General features: G+C 41.1%; 1 protein-coding gene across 1 annotated transcript in view; it reads right to left on the reverse strand.

The window, feature by feature from the left end:
- The window catches only part of Sec23b (SEC23 homolog B, COPII coat complex component), a 36391-nt gene that overhangs the window by 11789 nt on the left and 8022 nt on the right, over positions 1–16580 (reverse strand). The window contains exons 5-13 of the mRNA XM_051183250.1: positions 14594–14830; positions 14408–14493; positions 13474–13618; positions 12904–13062; positions 12437–12552; positions 9586–9709; positions 6932–7012; positions 3797–3886; positions 2617–2723 (exon numbers count right to left, since the gene is read on the reverse strand). Coding sequence (XP_051039207.1) covers positions 2617–2723; positions 3797–3886; positions 6932–7012; positions 9586–9709; positions 12437–12552; positions 12904–13062; positions 13474–13618; positions 14408–14493; positions 14594–14830 — 1145 coding nt within the window. The remainder of the gene's footprint in view (positions 1–2616; positions 2724–3796; positions 3887–6931; positions 7013–9585; positions 9710–12436; positions 12553–12903; positions 13063–13473; positions 13619–14407; positions 14494–14593; positions 14831–16580) is intronic.

A 16580-nucleotide genomic window follows, 5' to 3' on the forward strand; every position in this document is an offset into this window, starting at 1 on the left:
AATCACCCTCAGGTGACTAAACACCAGACACAACAGTAGACACCCAAAAGGTTAAGTCTAAATCCAATACCCTCTAGGCCAATCCTTACAAACATCTAAGCATTTTCAACTTTACAAAATGACTTCTCTGTATCACCTCCTTGGAAAAATGAATTGGGAACATGTTTAAAAGTTTTCCAGGTGACTAAAGATTAAAAAAAAAAAAAAAAAAAAAAAAAGCTAAAAGGCCACCAAAAACAGAAAAGTATATCCAAAATACAGAACTAATTCTCTGCAAATTGATGAAGAAAAAGAGATAGATTTCACATCTGGGCATGGAGGCACCTACATGGAAAGCCAGCACTTGGGAAGTGGGAGGTAGAAAAGATAAGGAATTCCAAGTCATACTCAACTACAGAGCAAGTTCAAGGTCAGCCTAACTACATGACACTGGGATGAAAGTCTCAACCAGAAATTGCCTAGATCATGTATCATGTTGGCCTATAGGCATGTCTATGTCAATAAGAGCTTTTATCCTTTTCCCTTTAAAAAAAATCCTTTTTTAATGTCCATGTGTGTATAAAAGTGTGTGTCTGAAACTACAGTTACTAGAATCTCAAACTAGGCAGTTGTGAAGCCAACTACAGCTCTCTGCAAGAGCAAGCAGTCTTAACTACTGACTATCTCTCTCTCTAGCCCTCAGTTATTTTCTTCATTGGGGTGGGAAGATCCAGCCCATGTGGGTGGTACCACTCCCTGGGAAGACATTAAGCAACAGGCATCATTTATTCTCTCTCTGCAGATTAAGTGCAGATGTGACCCCCTCCCTCAAGCCTCTGCCACTTTGACATCCCCTCTATGATGAACTATAATCCAGACTTGTGAGCTAAAATAAACCCTTTCACTCCTACATTGCTTTTGTCAGGGTACTTTATCACAGCAAAAGAAATGAACTAGAACAGGCTCTCTCACAGGAAGAAATAACATAAAGTACTCAGCTCATTGATGACTGGGAAATACAAAGGAAAATGAGATAATTACTATCTGCATTTAAACATTAGTATCATCCACTATTCATCATAATTTTTTAATTTATTTGTTTATTTTATGTGTATTGGTGTTTTACCTATAAGTATGTCTACATGGGATGCCACATCTCCTGGAACTGGAGTTTCAGACAGTTGTGAGCAGCCATGTGGGTGCTGGGAATTGAACCCTAACCTCTCAGCCATCTCTCCAGCCCGTATCATCCACTATTAATGAGGTAGTGGGATACTCTCCTTACCCATACTGAGGAGAGCACAAATCAGCCTCTAAAGATAGTAGGTTTGCAGAATCTAAAATGTCAACCTATGAAATGTCTGACATGAAATGCTCTTGGAGCTGAGGCTGTAGCTCAGCGGTAAAGTGAGAGAGCAAGAAAGAGGTCCTGGTTTAACCCCGACTCATGTGGAGAACAATATCACCAAAAAATTTTTACAAGGAGAAGAAAAGAAAATACTTGCATGTATGAACTCCTAAAAATAAAATACAAAAGCAACACTGCTGGAGTAGTAAAGTCCAGAAAAGGCAGCAGTCCCTGCAAACTGTGCAATAGTGTGGGACCATTAATATAAACATTAATATAGATGCAAACCACAGAAAAACACACACAGAGCTACAAGCATACAGACAAGAAATAAGCTGCCACACATATATGGTATATAGCAGCACAGAAATGAGGGTGTAGTTAAATTTACATAGACTTAGTTCTGGGAAGGGTAAGTAAAGATACCCATAAGTAAATAGTTATTTCTCAGTATCCACTGGAGATTCATTCCAGGACCCCACTCCCTCAGATCACAATTCATGGATGCTCGAGTCACTGATTTAAAATGGCATAGTGCCCCTGAGCACGGTGGTGTATGTCTATAATCCCAGCCCTCAGGAGGCAGAAACAGCAGATGTCTGTGATCTCAAGGCCAGTCTGGTCTACATAATAAGTCCTAAGTCAGCTAGGCCTACATCGTGAGGTCCTATCTCTCTCTCTCTCTCTCTCTCTCTATATATATATATATATATATATATACACACACACACACACATATATATATACATACATACACATACATACATACATGTAATGGCATGGTATTTGTAAACATCTAAATACAGTCTCCTATATACACTCACTCATCTCTACATTACCACTGACAATGTAAATAATATTTAAAAAAAGCTGTTATACTCCATTGATTATGGAAAACTTAAATTTTTTTAAAAGTCCATACATGTACAATACAGATGAGACGTTAAAAAATTATTTCCATTCCAGTTTGGCTGAATTTATGGATGTGAAACTGATGGATACAGAGAGCCAACTGCACTTGTGTTTTGTTTACAACTTTAACAGGAAGCATGATTTACTTATCTACCAAATAAAATAATGAAAGATAATTTTTAATCAACTATATTCCTACTGAAAGCGGATTCTTCTAGTTAAATAAAGATTCAATTGGGTTAGCCAAGACTGGCTGATCAATGAGTCAGTGAGGAGCTGAGAGAACCATCTAAGGGAATCAGAAAGACAAACTCGAAGTTAACTCCCACAGGAAAATCATCAGCCTTAGCTCGAGAGGAAGGTAACAAGATGCTTACTTGCGGGCAATGGTGGTCACTCGGATGCGCTTCTGAGTGCTGGAATGCTGATACTGCGTGACGAACTGGATGGCACCTCTGCCTCCCTGGGGAATCGGGGCATTGTGCTGCAGGGCAGGAGACCACATATGGTTACTGGCAAAGGCATGACTTAAAGCCCTTCTAAAGCACTGAGGTAAGGCTCTTGGTACACTTGAGTGGCACACCTAAAACCTGCAAGTATATTAACTCTTATCTAAAAGGCAGAGGTGGAGTCGGGCGGTGGTGGCACACACCTTTAATTCCAGCGCTTGAGAGGTAGAGGCAGGTAGATGGATCTCTGTGAGTTTGAGACCAGCCTGGTCTACAAGAACTAGTTTCAGGACAGGCTCCAAAGCTACACAGGGAAACCCTGTCTCGAAAAACCAACAACAAAATGAATAAATAAACAAACAAATAAATAAATGGCAGAGGTGGGGTGGGGTGGGGGCGGGCATTAGCACATTCAAATGAACTGGGGCTGGGTGTGTGGCTTATCGGTAGATCATGCAATGCAAGAGGCCCTGGGTTAAGTCTCCAGTATCAGAAGGAATAAAAGTGAATCCAGTTAATGATATTGGTGCCAAACTATTAAGAAATGCAAAACCCTGATGACTGCAAGTTGCTCTGAAATACATCAAAAATAAGCCGGGTGTGGTAGCACACACCTATACTCCCAGCACTTTAAATAAGAAAGCAGAAGGACCAGGAGTTCAAGGTCATCCAGGTCTAAGGCACCATTGCCTTATCTCCCTTCTACCCACAAAAGCATCAAAAATAAAATGGGGCAACAGATATTTAACAACGCAACTGTAGTAAAATGTTGATTACAGAATCTAGCTAGTGGTTTTGCAGTTGCTGCTTGTACAAGTCTTTGTAATTTTTCATAACAAAATATTAGAGTAAGTCTGATACCCTTAAATATTCATGAGTATTATTACGACAGCTGGGAAAAGCCAGTAAACCTCTCAGGGTCTTGTCAGCTCAACAATAAAAGGACAAAGAAATTTGCTGTTTGATTCTAACTAAATGCTGGAGGGAATTTAGAAAGAACACACCAGATCAGCACAACACCTAATATGATACTGATACCAGGATGAAGAGAGGAGTACCTTCAGAATAAATTAGAAGATACTACAATGTGAAGATAATTGCAACCCACCTGATTAACAACTTCAAAGTAGATGCCAAGAGTAGATGTGGGATCCAGGCCACAGATTTTCCACTGACTCGTGCCACCAACACCAAGTTCCTAGAGATAAGAAAAGGAATTTCAAAAAGATACATACAAAAATGAACCCCAAGAGAAATCACTAATCACTAATGAAAAGCAGCAAATGAGCAGGTTAGGTCACCTGCAACATTGCCTTAAGCTGAAATCTTAAATTCCAGTGAAAATGTCTAGGAAATGTGTAATTACAGACCAGATGGAGTCTTAATGTTTATATATAGCTACACTACTTTTAAGTTTTTTATACTGACACTCTAAATCATTTTAGTATATCATAAATGTAACATACATACATACATATATATATTACATAATACTGAAGTCAACAAAGACTTCAGTTTGGAGGAATCAAGTTTAGAGGAATACAGAGGAAGAATTATCTACTGGTTTGAAAGTTTCATGTGCTTTTTTCCATCACTGTTAAAATAAGAAATAGAAAGCTGTAAATCACCCAGAAAATACATGTAACAGACAGAATTTTAACCAGACTCTAGTTTTATCTTTAAACCTAACTTCCATTTTACTCAAGTACAGGAAGGAAAGTAACAGCTTAAACACCACTGCATAGAAGCAGACACCACAACTGTAGATTACTCTAGAGAAGACACTCAACAGTGCCTTCAACACATCAGTGTGAAACATAAAAGCACAGAAAGAACAAACAAAAGATGAGGGCTAGTCTAGGGTTTGAAAAAACTAAGGGTGTTGCACTGATAGTAATGTTGGTGGGACTGGGAATAGCCACAAGGGGCAGTTAGGAAGAAACTGGGGAAAGAATGCAGACCAAATGTCATTTCTGTGAGATTACTGTTCACCTTCTCATACTTGACAATGAGGAAATAATATCATATCCTTACTTTTGCAATGTGCACATTGTATTACTTAAGAACAAAGTGTTGTGTCTAAAAGTTATTTCCAAAGGTTCTGTAAAAAAGGTTAGTAAAGCGAATATACCAGGAGATCCTAGCCACATAGGTGGCATACCACCAGCACCTGGTGGCCCTCCAGGAACTGAACTCTTCCTCAGACCACTGTATGCTTGAAGGTGTGCTTTGCTGTTTTTGCATCCCCAACCCACAGCCAAAACTTACAATGCTGAATTCAACTGGAAGGCCAATCAGTGTGTTCCGATTTTTAAAAGTACCTTTTTAAACTACTCCAGGAAGCCGCCTTTATCAGGGAGACTCTAAAGCTCACAGATAGGGCAGCCTTCCTAAGCCCTTCCAGGGAAACAGGGGTGGTGCAAGTCTCTCAGCACATGAGATAATTAGATAATCTTCAGATGGCCTTTGGGAAAGAAACTGCCTCATCCAAGGACTGCAAAGATTTATACAAACAGCAGCCCCTGCCCAGCTTGACAAAACTTTCATTTATATAGACATTGTCAATGTCTGTTCTGGCACAGACAGATAAAGTGGACAGGACTCCAGTATGTATTTGTCCCAAGCACTTCATTTGACCAACCTCATTTAATCCTAACATTCTTCAGCAGGTACTGTTATTTTCCCGTTTCCTAAAAACACTTAATTATAGAGCATTAAGAATTTTGCCCAGGCTACTCAACTACTAAGAAGTAGCTATGAACCCTAAATGCACAACAGCTCTGCAGTTCACCCTCCCACTGTGAATGACAACAAGGGAAGGACAGACGGGACTGTGTAACATCATCCCCAGGCTATGGCAGAGACTGCAGTGATACAGTTTTATGAAAACAGTTTTTGCATTCAGAAATTCTGCTGGACCTCACAGCCAAATACACCTCTTTTTTTTTTTTCCCCCCCCAAATACACCTCTTGATCAACGGCCATCCTACTGTGTAATCAATCTGTTTAAGTGTAACCTTAAAAGAACAATGGAACAACCAACCTACTTGGCTTGAATAGCCCAAGAACGAGCTTTTAAAACCTAAGCTAAAGCACAGCTTTAATCTTAAATTATGTACTCTTCCATGCCCCTGGTCCAGAGCAATGTATACGTGTATATGCATGTATTAACATACATATTTGTAATCATTTGCTAAAAGCAGCCAAAAAGACTGTAAACAACCTATATAACAAATATCCATCATACATGTCAGAAACAATATACAGACATAGCTTCTTTGTAGTACTGAGTGCTTCTGGGTCACACAGGGTCAGTAAAATGACCTTTCCCCTTGTAAAACTGTCAGTGATTTCTATAAATCTCTCATTCCTTCCCAATGGGATCCTTTCTGTGTTGTTCAATAAATACAATGGAGACAGACAGACACAGAGACAGTGTGACACCAGAAAGCATTCAGACGGACACAGACACATCTGCAGAGATTACAAATAAGCCAGTAACCACAAACTAAAGATAGACAGAAGACAGAAGTGGAGAATTCAAACATGGGCCTTTTCTGGATCAAATTAATCAAAGAGGAAGTCTGTGATTTCATTCCTTGATGCAACACTGGTACATTTTCATACCTGTGAGGTTATAGTTAATGCATGTAACCAATGCAGAAGAAACCTCATAAACCAGATGCCGAGCCTTTTCAGCTAAAGCATACTCACAGTGCATGAGCCATTAGCAAAGCCACTTACCCCAAGAGAAGACTGAACTTTGCTCTCAAACATTAACAATGTATATGCATCTGGGTCATCCACTGTCTGACCAACTCAGTGGTCCCTTGTCCTAACCTCCTTATCAGCTGAGTGAGACAAGGGTACCAACCCTAAGTAATGAGGCACACAGGTTATTCTGCACTGAATTTCTGCCTTTGCTGTAGGGAATGGCTTTTTGTTCTTGGTGGGACAGCATCCACATATAAGATGTAGTCAGAGGAACCTGACATCTAGCTCCTCTAGATCAGTTTCAACCCTGAGCAAGGGTTAACTTAATCTCCACATTTCCTTCTCTGGTCTTTCAGACAGACTGATGGACAGAAGGACAGATGACACTATCTCTTGCAGTTATCATAAATGAGGATTAGAGCTCCCCTCACACAGGTATGCTTCATAGGTGACACAAAGCAAGATTATCAATGTGTGACTTAGCTAATGAGTTTACTCCAGGGTAGGTAAGAGTGATGATTTTCCTTACATTTTCTGACACACATGGTCCTTTCACATTCAGAGATACACATGGACCAATGGCTCCTGCAATCTTCAGTTCCCGAGAGGTCTAAAACAAATTATACAATATGTTAAGAGCCAGTCTGCTGTCACCAGGATCACAATAACAGCTCAGAGGAAAAGTCCCACAGAGACAATCTCTAATGAATTACACTATAAAAAATACCCACTCAAGCTTTTCCAGGAACACTAAGAACAAAATCCACCTTGGCAAACACATCAGGAAGACCAGGTGTAATGGTACAAAAATAATTCTCAGAAGGCTAAAAAAGATCAGGAGTTCAAGGCCAGCCTTACTATATATTGAATTTGTGACCAGCTTGGGTATATGGGACTATCTCAAAAAAATCAAAACAAAAAAGACACAGTAAAACCAAAAACAAACAAAAAGTAGCTGGGCATGATGGCACATGCCTTTAATCCCAGCACTTGGGTGGCAGAGGAAGATGGATCTCTGTGAGTTTGAGGCCAACCTGGTCTACAAAGCGAGTTCCAGGACAGCCAGGCCTCCGTGACACAGAGAAATACTGTCTAGAAAAAACAAAGACACAATAAGGTAGCTTTTCATACCATTTGTTTGAAGCAGGATCCCTAAGAAGTAGCTGAGACTAACCTAGAAATCTCTAGATAGCCCAAGTGAGCTTATACTCACAATCGTCCTGCCTCTGCTTAAGTGCTAGAATATAGGTATGCACCACCACACCTGGCCAAGCAACATTGTCAACTCTTAATTCATTTTTTTAACATCTGAGACTATTATATCCATGAAAGATAACAATTCTACCAAATATACAACATTCTTTCCCAAATACCATGTATATTCATACTTATTTACATATTTATAACCAGGAAACATTATTTTAAGAATACTTAATTCATAAATGTCAGTATAATGATAAGACCAATGGATATTTTTCTTTTCTCCCCCTCCCCTTTTCTCCTGAGATAGGGCCTCTCTATATATATAGTCCTGGCTGTTCTGGAACTCACTACATAGACCAGCCTGGCCTCACATTCACAAATTCTCCTGCCTTTGATTTTTTTTTTTTTTTTAAACAAATTGTGATTTTTTTTTAAAGACTGAATTAACTTTATTGAAGTAAATTCAAACTTACACAATAAAGATAAAGTGAATTCAGTCCATTCCTTTTTGTTTGAGGATGGGCAGGGTTTCTCTGTGTAGCCCTGGCTGTCTTGGAACTTGCTCTTTATACCAGGATGGCCTCGAACTCACAGATCTGCCTACCTCTGTCTCCCAAGTGCTGAGATTAAAGTTGTGTGCTCAGTCTATTCCTCTTTATCTAATTAAAAAAAAAAAAAAAAAAAAAAAAAAGCTTCAAGCATACATATGCTTTTACATGGATGCTGGGGGTAAACAACAGACACTATGCCCAATGAGCCGTCTCCCTATCCCTTTCTTTTGTTATAACCTCCAACTCTGCTAAATAAACAAAAAAAAACCCTCAAACATTTTTTAAAAACTGTTTAAAAGTTATCCTAGATTATCTAATGCTTTTCTCTAATTCTCTAATCATAGTTTCTAATGGCCTCTTTCAATTGTTTCTCAATGACTTAAGAGTCATCTGTCTAGGACTGTGATTTCCTACAAAGAAATATAAACTTAAACTCATGATGCTCTTAGAACCCCTGGGTTCTTCTTAAATATAAACCTACACTGTGCTGCTACGGAATATTTGTTTATACTGTGTGAAGATGTGTCACTGTGATGAGTTTAATTAAAAAGCTGAATGGCCAGTAACGAGACAGGAGAGAGCAGGCAGGACTTCCCAGAGAGAGGAAGAGAAAAAGAGGTGGGGAATGGGGGAGAGACAGGACTCTGGAAAGAAGAGAGGTGGAGATGACAGACACTGAAGAGGTACAGAGGAGAGGTAACCAGGTAATGGAGCCATGCCGCAGAACATAGATTAAAAAATATGGGTTAATTTAAGTTGCAAGAGCTAGCTGAGAAAAAGACTAAGCCAAGGCCAAGCTTTCATAGTTAATAATAAGTCTCCATGTCACTATTTGTGAGCTGACTACACTGTGCAATGTGACTCACACCAATGGCTGGGTGACACTGACCACGTGTGACTTCCTGTCTCCAAGCCCCAGCAACCAATACCCACCCAAGCCCCTCTGACTCTACCTATCCTAAAATGGGATGGAGCAGACCAGAGCACAGCTTGAGGTATCCAGGAACTTTCTGGTTAGAACTTTAATAAATGTATAGGTCATCCTTGAGAAGCAAAGGACTACGATAGGCATCTTTATGATAGCCATCTTGTTGGATCCTTTTAAGTGGCCTTTAGAGTTTCTATCTATGGGCTGAGGCTGCCAGAATCTAAATTGAACCAGTAATAACACTAACCCCAATAAGGTTTCAGAAATCTATAATGTGGTTGGGTATAGTAGAGCACACAGAAGAAAAAGGCAGGTGAATCTTTGTAGTTCAAGGCCAGCCTGGTTTGTATGGCAAGTTCCAGGCCAGCTGAGGATACATAGTGAGACCCTGCCTCAAACAAATAATAAATAAGTAAATGTTTATCATGTATATATGAAAAGTCCATAAGATGATTACATAAGCTAATTTAAAGTAAAACTTTTCTAAAAAGCCTACTGTACCTTTACTTCCAATGTAGCACCAAACGCCATTCTGAAATCTCCATTGAAGTCTTTACTAAAAATTCTTTGGAATGTCTGCTTGAAAAGAGAAGTGTTGAAAGAATCTCCCATCACCATGTGGCCTCTAAGTGAGAAAGGGGGAAAGTATACATTTAAGAGGATTGGAAGTCATTTGGTTATTCCCACAGGATTCACAAACAATAATTAACACATACACACAAAGAAAAACATGCCCATACAAGTGCTACTGATTAACTTCAGTAAAAAATACCAAATTCAATCTGTACTTAGAAAAGAAACTATCTCAAAAACATTAAACAAAGAATCCTTAAAACAGTTCTAGGAGGCTGGGAAGATGGCTCACTGGGTAAGTCTGATAACTTCAATCATTCCCAGGACCCACAGATGGCCCTCAGACACCCACACAAAGGCCGTGGCATGTGTGCATCCACAGACGTACATCTACACACACAAAAGCACATACCAAAAACAGTAAATGTAAAAATATATGAAAACACCACAGCAATTCTACACTTGGATCATTATACACAAATCTTCAGATTTGGCAAAATCTCATGGATTATACTGCATTGTGCTATTTCCATTCTTGAAGTTGGCACTGTACTACATTTGTGTAAAGTGCTACCCAGGGAGATGCTAAATGAAGAGTGTGGACAGACTGTTCTACACACCCTTCACACTCTCAATTCCCACAAACCCGTAATCATTCCTATAAAATGTTTCAAAAGTAGGGTCATACTCCTATACCCCAGCACTCAGGAGGCTGAAACAGGCTTGTGAGCTTGAGGCCACCCAGGGCTACACAGTAAGACCTTAAACAAACAGTACCTCTTCAATCAACAAACTAATCAATTCAAATGAATTACTGACTCTCCCCTCTCCCTCCCTCCCTTCCTTGCTCACCCAGGCACCCACATACGAGCCTATGGGAAGTATACATGTTTGGAGTTCACTCTCTCTCATCAATCTCCACTTAAAATGTTTTGAGCAGTACCCACCATTTCCTCCTTCCCCTTAGGCATCTCCAGGTCATCGTGTGGCCCCCTTTAAACCAAATGCTCAAGAGGAAAAGCACATTGTCTCAGCAGGGAAAACAAGTACTAAGGGAATCATGAGTTTCCTGGAAAATCATCCACAACTCCTCCAGTCCAGCCTAGGGTCATCATGCCTTTGCCTTAGGTCATCCTACCAAAGATTGTTTTGAAGCTTCTTCCCTTTTTTTTCGGGGGGGGGGGGCAGGATTATATGTATTCATCTCTATGTATGTGTGTTTATGTATAGGTATATGTATGCCATGGAGGGTACAGAGGTCAGAGGACAAACCTGCAGGAGTTGGTGTTTCCTTCCACATATGAGTCTCAAGATTGAACTCAAGTCTCAGGCTTGGTGGCAGACAGGCACCTTTACCTGCTGAGTCATCTTGCCAGCACATATGTTATTGGGTTTTTGGAGGGTGGGGGTGGGAGGGGGCTTTTTCCTTTTAAAGTCAACATCTTGTTATAGAGCCCAGGCTAGCCTTAAACTCAAGATCTTCCAGTGTGCAAGGGTTACAGATATGCCTACCAGGTCCATCAAGAACTCAACTTTTTACAATAGGTTCAGTGATGTATGTCAAGAGGAACCTAATCCCATCTCTACTACATCTGTCCTGCTCTCTACAACAGGCTCAGATTCTGATTCTTACGCCCTCCCCTAAGAGAGCACAGTAGAATCACTAGGGAGGTTGATTAGAAAATCAGAAATCTGGACCAGGGAGATGGTTCAACAGGTAAAAGTGCTTGCTACCAAGCCTGACAATGCAAGTTCAATCCCAGGGTTCACACACTAGAAGAAGACAACTAACTCCCGGAAAGTGTCCTCAGATCTCCACCTGTGGGCACTGGCACACACATATGCACGTATAAACAAACAAATGAAAAGTGAAATCTGAGTTAAAGGAAAAAGAAATGCAGAATCTCCAACCCCATCCATGGCTCTCTGTAGATGCTCTTCAAACTATGTTACGTATTCCAATAGATATAATCTTGGGCAAATGTAGGTTCTCATTCAGCAAGTAGGAAATGAGGTTTAAGAGGCTGCACCTTCTAATGAGTTCCCAGGGAAACCAAGGCTGTGTGTGTGTTCAAACTTGCTCACTGGAGGAAAACTTGGAAGAATGTTGATGCCAAAGCCATGCCGCAGACAAAGTAGCTTGTTTATCCCTTACTTTCTTTTCACTAGAGTCCTTGAAGCTCCCTGCCAACATATATGCAGCTGAGCCTCAGACCCAGCCCTCCACCTCTCCGCTTCTTGAACTTTCAGGAACACCCAAATCTAGATAGCAGCTCCCAAGAACTTTTGATTCAGAGGGTCTGAGGAAAGCCAAAGAAGCATTCCTAATATGGTTCCTAGTTCAAGCATCATTGCAAGATGAGACTTCCTTCTACATATTCAGTTGAGGACAATACTGACATGGTGTGTGATTGGCACTAGTCACTGAGTCACTTAGCTAGGTCAGGTTTCTCCTAATTGCATGACAGTTTGTCACTCAGATGCTATTACTCGCTTGTCACAAGGAAGCACACACCTGAAGGCCTGGCACGCCACACCAACATGATGACTGATCTTTGGACAAGTTTAACAGTTCCAAAGAAGAGACTTGTTCTCAGTAGAGTCCTGAGACCTCTTGCTAAGCACCGCTTCCTCCTCCACAGGGCCCACACTCCCTTTCCAGCCAGTGAACCCAAATCGGAGCGGCCTGAAAACTCCAAAGTTAGCCTCACTCAGCACTGTGATTCCATCATTCACTTCTCCCCTTAACATAGTTCCCAGGTGTTCAATGTCAACATACCCTGTAAGATTTGGGCAGCATTTCATCTCCAGAAGTCCAGTTTGATCAAGAGCACAAGCATAAATATCAATGCAATGACCATTTGTAGCAGTTCGATTAGCAAGCATCTCATAATGCTGTAAATAAAAAAAAAAAAAAAAACTACCTTTAGAAAATAGAAGCATAATTCCCAAGGCCTGCCTTAATACACCTAAGGATGTGATCAAGAGAAGGAGCATGGAATTCGCTGTCTATAAAGCAGCCACATAAAATAAAAATACACCTTTAGATTCAGAACTCTTTAAACACTCTAGATCCATTCTCCTCTAGAACCATAGATGGGGACAGTAAGTTAATTGGAGCCAAGATCAGGAAACGTGTCACTTTACAAGCACCTTCTGACTTCAGCAAAACAGCCATTGCTCATCCAGAGTGGTCCATGTCTGGCTGTATTACTGCAATGACAGCTGGAATCTAATGGTACCTACCTTGGTTGCCTTTTTCATGAACCGTGCATTATCTTTCTCAATATCGTGCCAGGAACGAATAGGAGTCTTCAATTCATCTCCAACCACCATACCAGGTCCTTGGGTGGGAGGGCCTCCAGTGAACAACATGATCCTGGCTCCAGTATTTGGAAAAGTACCCTAAAACCAGAGGAAAGATTATAGCAGAAACATACAGTTCCATCTCTGAGTGTGGTTTCCATTTATGTATAAAACACTCCAAAGACAAACTCTTCACACTCCTGTCTCCTTACCTGCTCTTGGCACTACTGGTGCTGCAGAATAATACACAAGACCATAGAGAAAAGCAGCGACTACTTTTTCCCAACAGATAGCTTTGCACTTTTGTTACTTTAGGGAAAGCACTCTCCACTGCTCCCGCTGTTCCCTTAGTTTTTCATCAAAACTTTCTGGTATTTTCAATGTGGATAAAAATGACTAAACACTTTCTGATACACAGACAATGGGCTGACTTAAGGCACAAGGAGTTTTCAAACAAAGCTAACAAGAACATCTTGTATGATGAGAGGTCCCTATAAAAATCTGAATTACCTCCAATAAGCCAACAGCAATGGACAAAGCAACACCAGTGGATCGCAAAGGTCTCTTCCCCTGAGTTACTGGCCATGGGTCCCTCTGCAGCTCCCCGAGAAGATCTGTGAGGTTCATGTCAATCTTGTGAACTGGCTGCAGAAATCTGTATTTCAAAAGGGCACATCGGTTGTGATTTAATAAAGTACCTTGGCCTTCAACTGTAGGTCACCCAGCTAACTGCTTTTCAAAACAATTATCCAATAAGAAAAACTCAAACTGCTTCCTTCAAAATTATCTCTATAAACACAAAAGCAATTCCAAACAATTTTAATGCAAAACATACTATAAAATCTAATAATCACAAATTTTTGCATGTATCATTTAAAAAATCAAATTGAAAAGGAAAAAGTTTGATTAAATTTTAAGTAGCAAAGAAATCCTAATAATAAATGTACTGTGGATCCAGTTTGCTTAAGGTCTGTTTATGTGGACAGTCTTCACTATACTGAAGTTTCTGTTTGCATGCCTTTTAAGCCTTAGAAACTGAGTAGAGAGAAGCACCCTGGTTTCCCACCAGAGTGGAGGGAAACCAGTATATCAGCACATCAGATGCCGTGTTACACTAAATTTGCTGGCTGCTATCCTGGCCTGAGGCAACCACAGGCTTTCTTTCAGCCAAATGAATGAAGTGAACACCTGCTCATGGGTTTATTTAAAGTACCCAAAAGAAGTATTTTTTGTTTTGTCAGCTTAACTTAAGGATCAATAGCTATGTGTCAAAGAGGAGGGGACCAATGGAACAGTGTAAGAAACTGAATATCAACTGGACCTATTCTTTAATTCTTTTTCTTAGAACTTTGGAATCAGAAGTCCTATCATCACTCTTCTTTCTCTCCTGGGCTGTCAGGCATGCCCACCACAGAACATGTAACACTGTATACTAGTGTCTCACCTGCTAGAAACAAAAGGCTGCTCCTGAGGTTGAGCAGGCCTTGCTTGCTGCATGGGCATAGCAGACTTGGTCAGGCCCAGCATATCCTGAAAAGGAAAACCAGGAAGATCCAATTTCCATTAACATTAAAAGTAAATGATACATCACAGATCTACCCTTGGTTCTGCTTCTTTACAAGGCACAAACCTGTATTTGCTTTGCAGTTAAATCTTTGGTCCCTCTGAAGACATAACTCTTGGAGATTCCTTCACAACTTAGCTCGTGAACCTGCACCATTCTCCCAAAAGTGATAAGGCCAACCAGAGCATCTGGAGGAAGGAGACTTAAGGACATCTGCAGGGACTCTTTGAGTGCTTGAAGGTCTTCTTCCTCCAAACATGTGTCGACCACATAGAGAAAGATCAGAGGGGATCGAGCACCTCGCTTTGGGCAAAGAAAAATGGCATAATGATCAGTACATACACAAATATAACCAGCTAGCACAGAGCAAATCAGGCACAAGACAGAAGTCTTTATACCTGTAAATATTCTGGGGGATATAAACTGTGTAGCTAAAGATCTAAACCAGCTTCTAATTACCTCATCCAATGGCCCAGAGTACAGCAAAACAAACATAAACCTAAAAAAACGTATTAAATATTTAATACCTACAATGTGCCAGACCTTACTGCAAACACTGGCATACATCACTGGACAGAAACAAGAATACCTGCCAGCCAAAAGGAACAAACCTGGAAGGGAGCCAGAGGGCAGCAATAGCTAAGATGGAGGAAGAGGCGGATCCCTGAGCTACACAGACACCAGGGCTGGGGACGGTGGCACACGCCTTCAATCTCAACACTCAGGAGCTCTGTGATTTTGAAGCCAGCCTGGTCTGTATACAGAGTTCTACGATAGCTAGAGCTACATAGGGAGACCCTATCTCAAAAAGTAAATAAATAAAAACAAGAGATGGGGCAACTTCAGTAAGAAGGTAAAATTTGAGGGGACAAGATGGCTCAGAAGATAAAGGCCAAACTAAGCCTGACGACCTGCATTCAATCCCCAGAACCCACAAGGTAGAAGAACTGGCTTCCACAAATTATCCTCTGGCCTCCACACATGTGCCCATACACATATACACATAAACAAATCATGGTTATGGGGAGAAAGTAGGGAAGGTAGGTCAAACACCCTCTGGCAGGTGTGACACTTGAGGAGTGAAGAAGGCCCATGGGTTGAACAAGGACAATAGGGGGAGATGAGGCATGGGGCCTTGAAGACTATCTTTTGCTCTGAGTGAAGAGGGGCCAATTTGGTCAGTCAGTGGAGGCCTCTGAGCAGAGAAATAAAACGATACATGTTTCTACAGAGTTACACAGGCTGCTGGGTTAAGAAAAAAAAAAACAATGGGGGGGAGACAGAAGGGGAGGAGAACATGAGGGAGCAGGATGGTTGCGTTGGGGGAAGGACAGAGAGGGAGAGCAAGGAAAGAAATATCTTGGTAGAGGGAGCCATTATGGAATTATCAAGAAACCTGGCACTAGGGAAATACCCAGGAATCCACAAGGATGACCCCAGAGAAAACTCTAAGTATTAGTGGAGAGGGGGACTGAACTGGCCTTCCCCTGTAATCAGATTGAGGACTACAGTAATTGTCAGCATAGAGCCTTCATCCAGTAACTGATGGAAGTTGATGCAGAGATCCCTAACTAACCACTGGGCTGAGCTCCCAGAGTCCACTCAAAGAAAGGGAGGAGCAAAGGAGTCAAGGACACAATGGGGAAACCCACAGAAAAAGCTGATCCAAGCTGGTGCGAGCTCACTGACTCCAGACTGATGTCAGGGAACCTGCATAGGTCCAAACTAGGTACCCCCATGCAGGTGACAGTCAATGGCTTGAGCAGTTTGTGGGGCCAGGATCCTGGTGTATGAATTGGCTTGTTATAGCCCATTTCCTATGGAGATAAACCTTGCTCAGCCTAAACACAGGTAGGGCCTTGGTCCTGCTTCAATATGGTGATGGTACAGGTTTTGTTGACTCCCTTCCTCTCTGAGGACTGGATGGAGGGTGGGGTGCGGGAGAAGGCAGGGAAAACAAGGAGGGGAGAGAGGGGGAACTAGGATTGGCATGTAAGTAAGTAAGTAAGTAAATAAATAAATAAATAAATAAAACTGGACCAAACAAGAATAA

Source organism: Phodopus roborovskii, unplaced genomic scaffold, assembly GCF_943737965.1.
Source record: "Phodopus roborovskii unplaced genomic scaffold, PHOROB, whole genome shotgun sequence".
Taxonomy (NCBI): domain Eukaryota; kingdom Metazoa; phylum Chordata; class Mammalia; order Rodentia; family Cricetidae; genus Phodopus; species Phodopus roborovskii.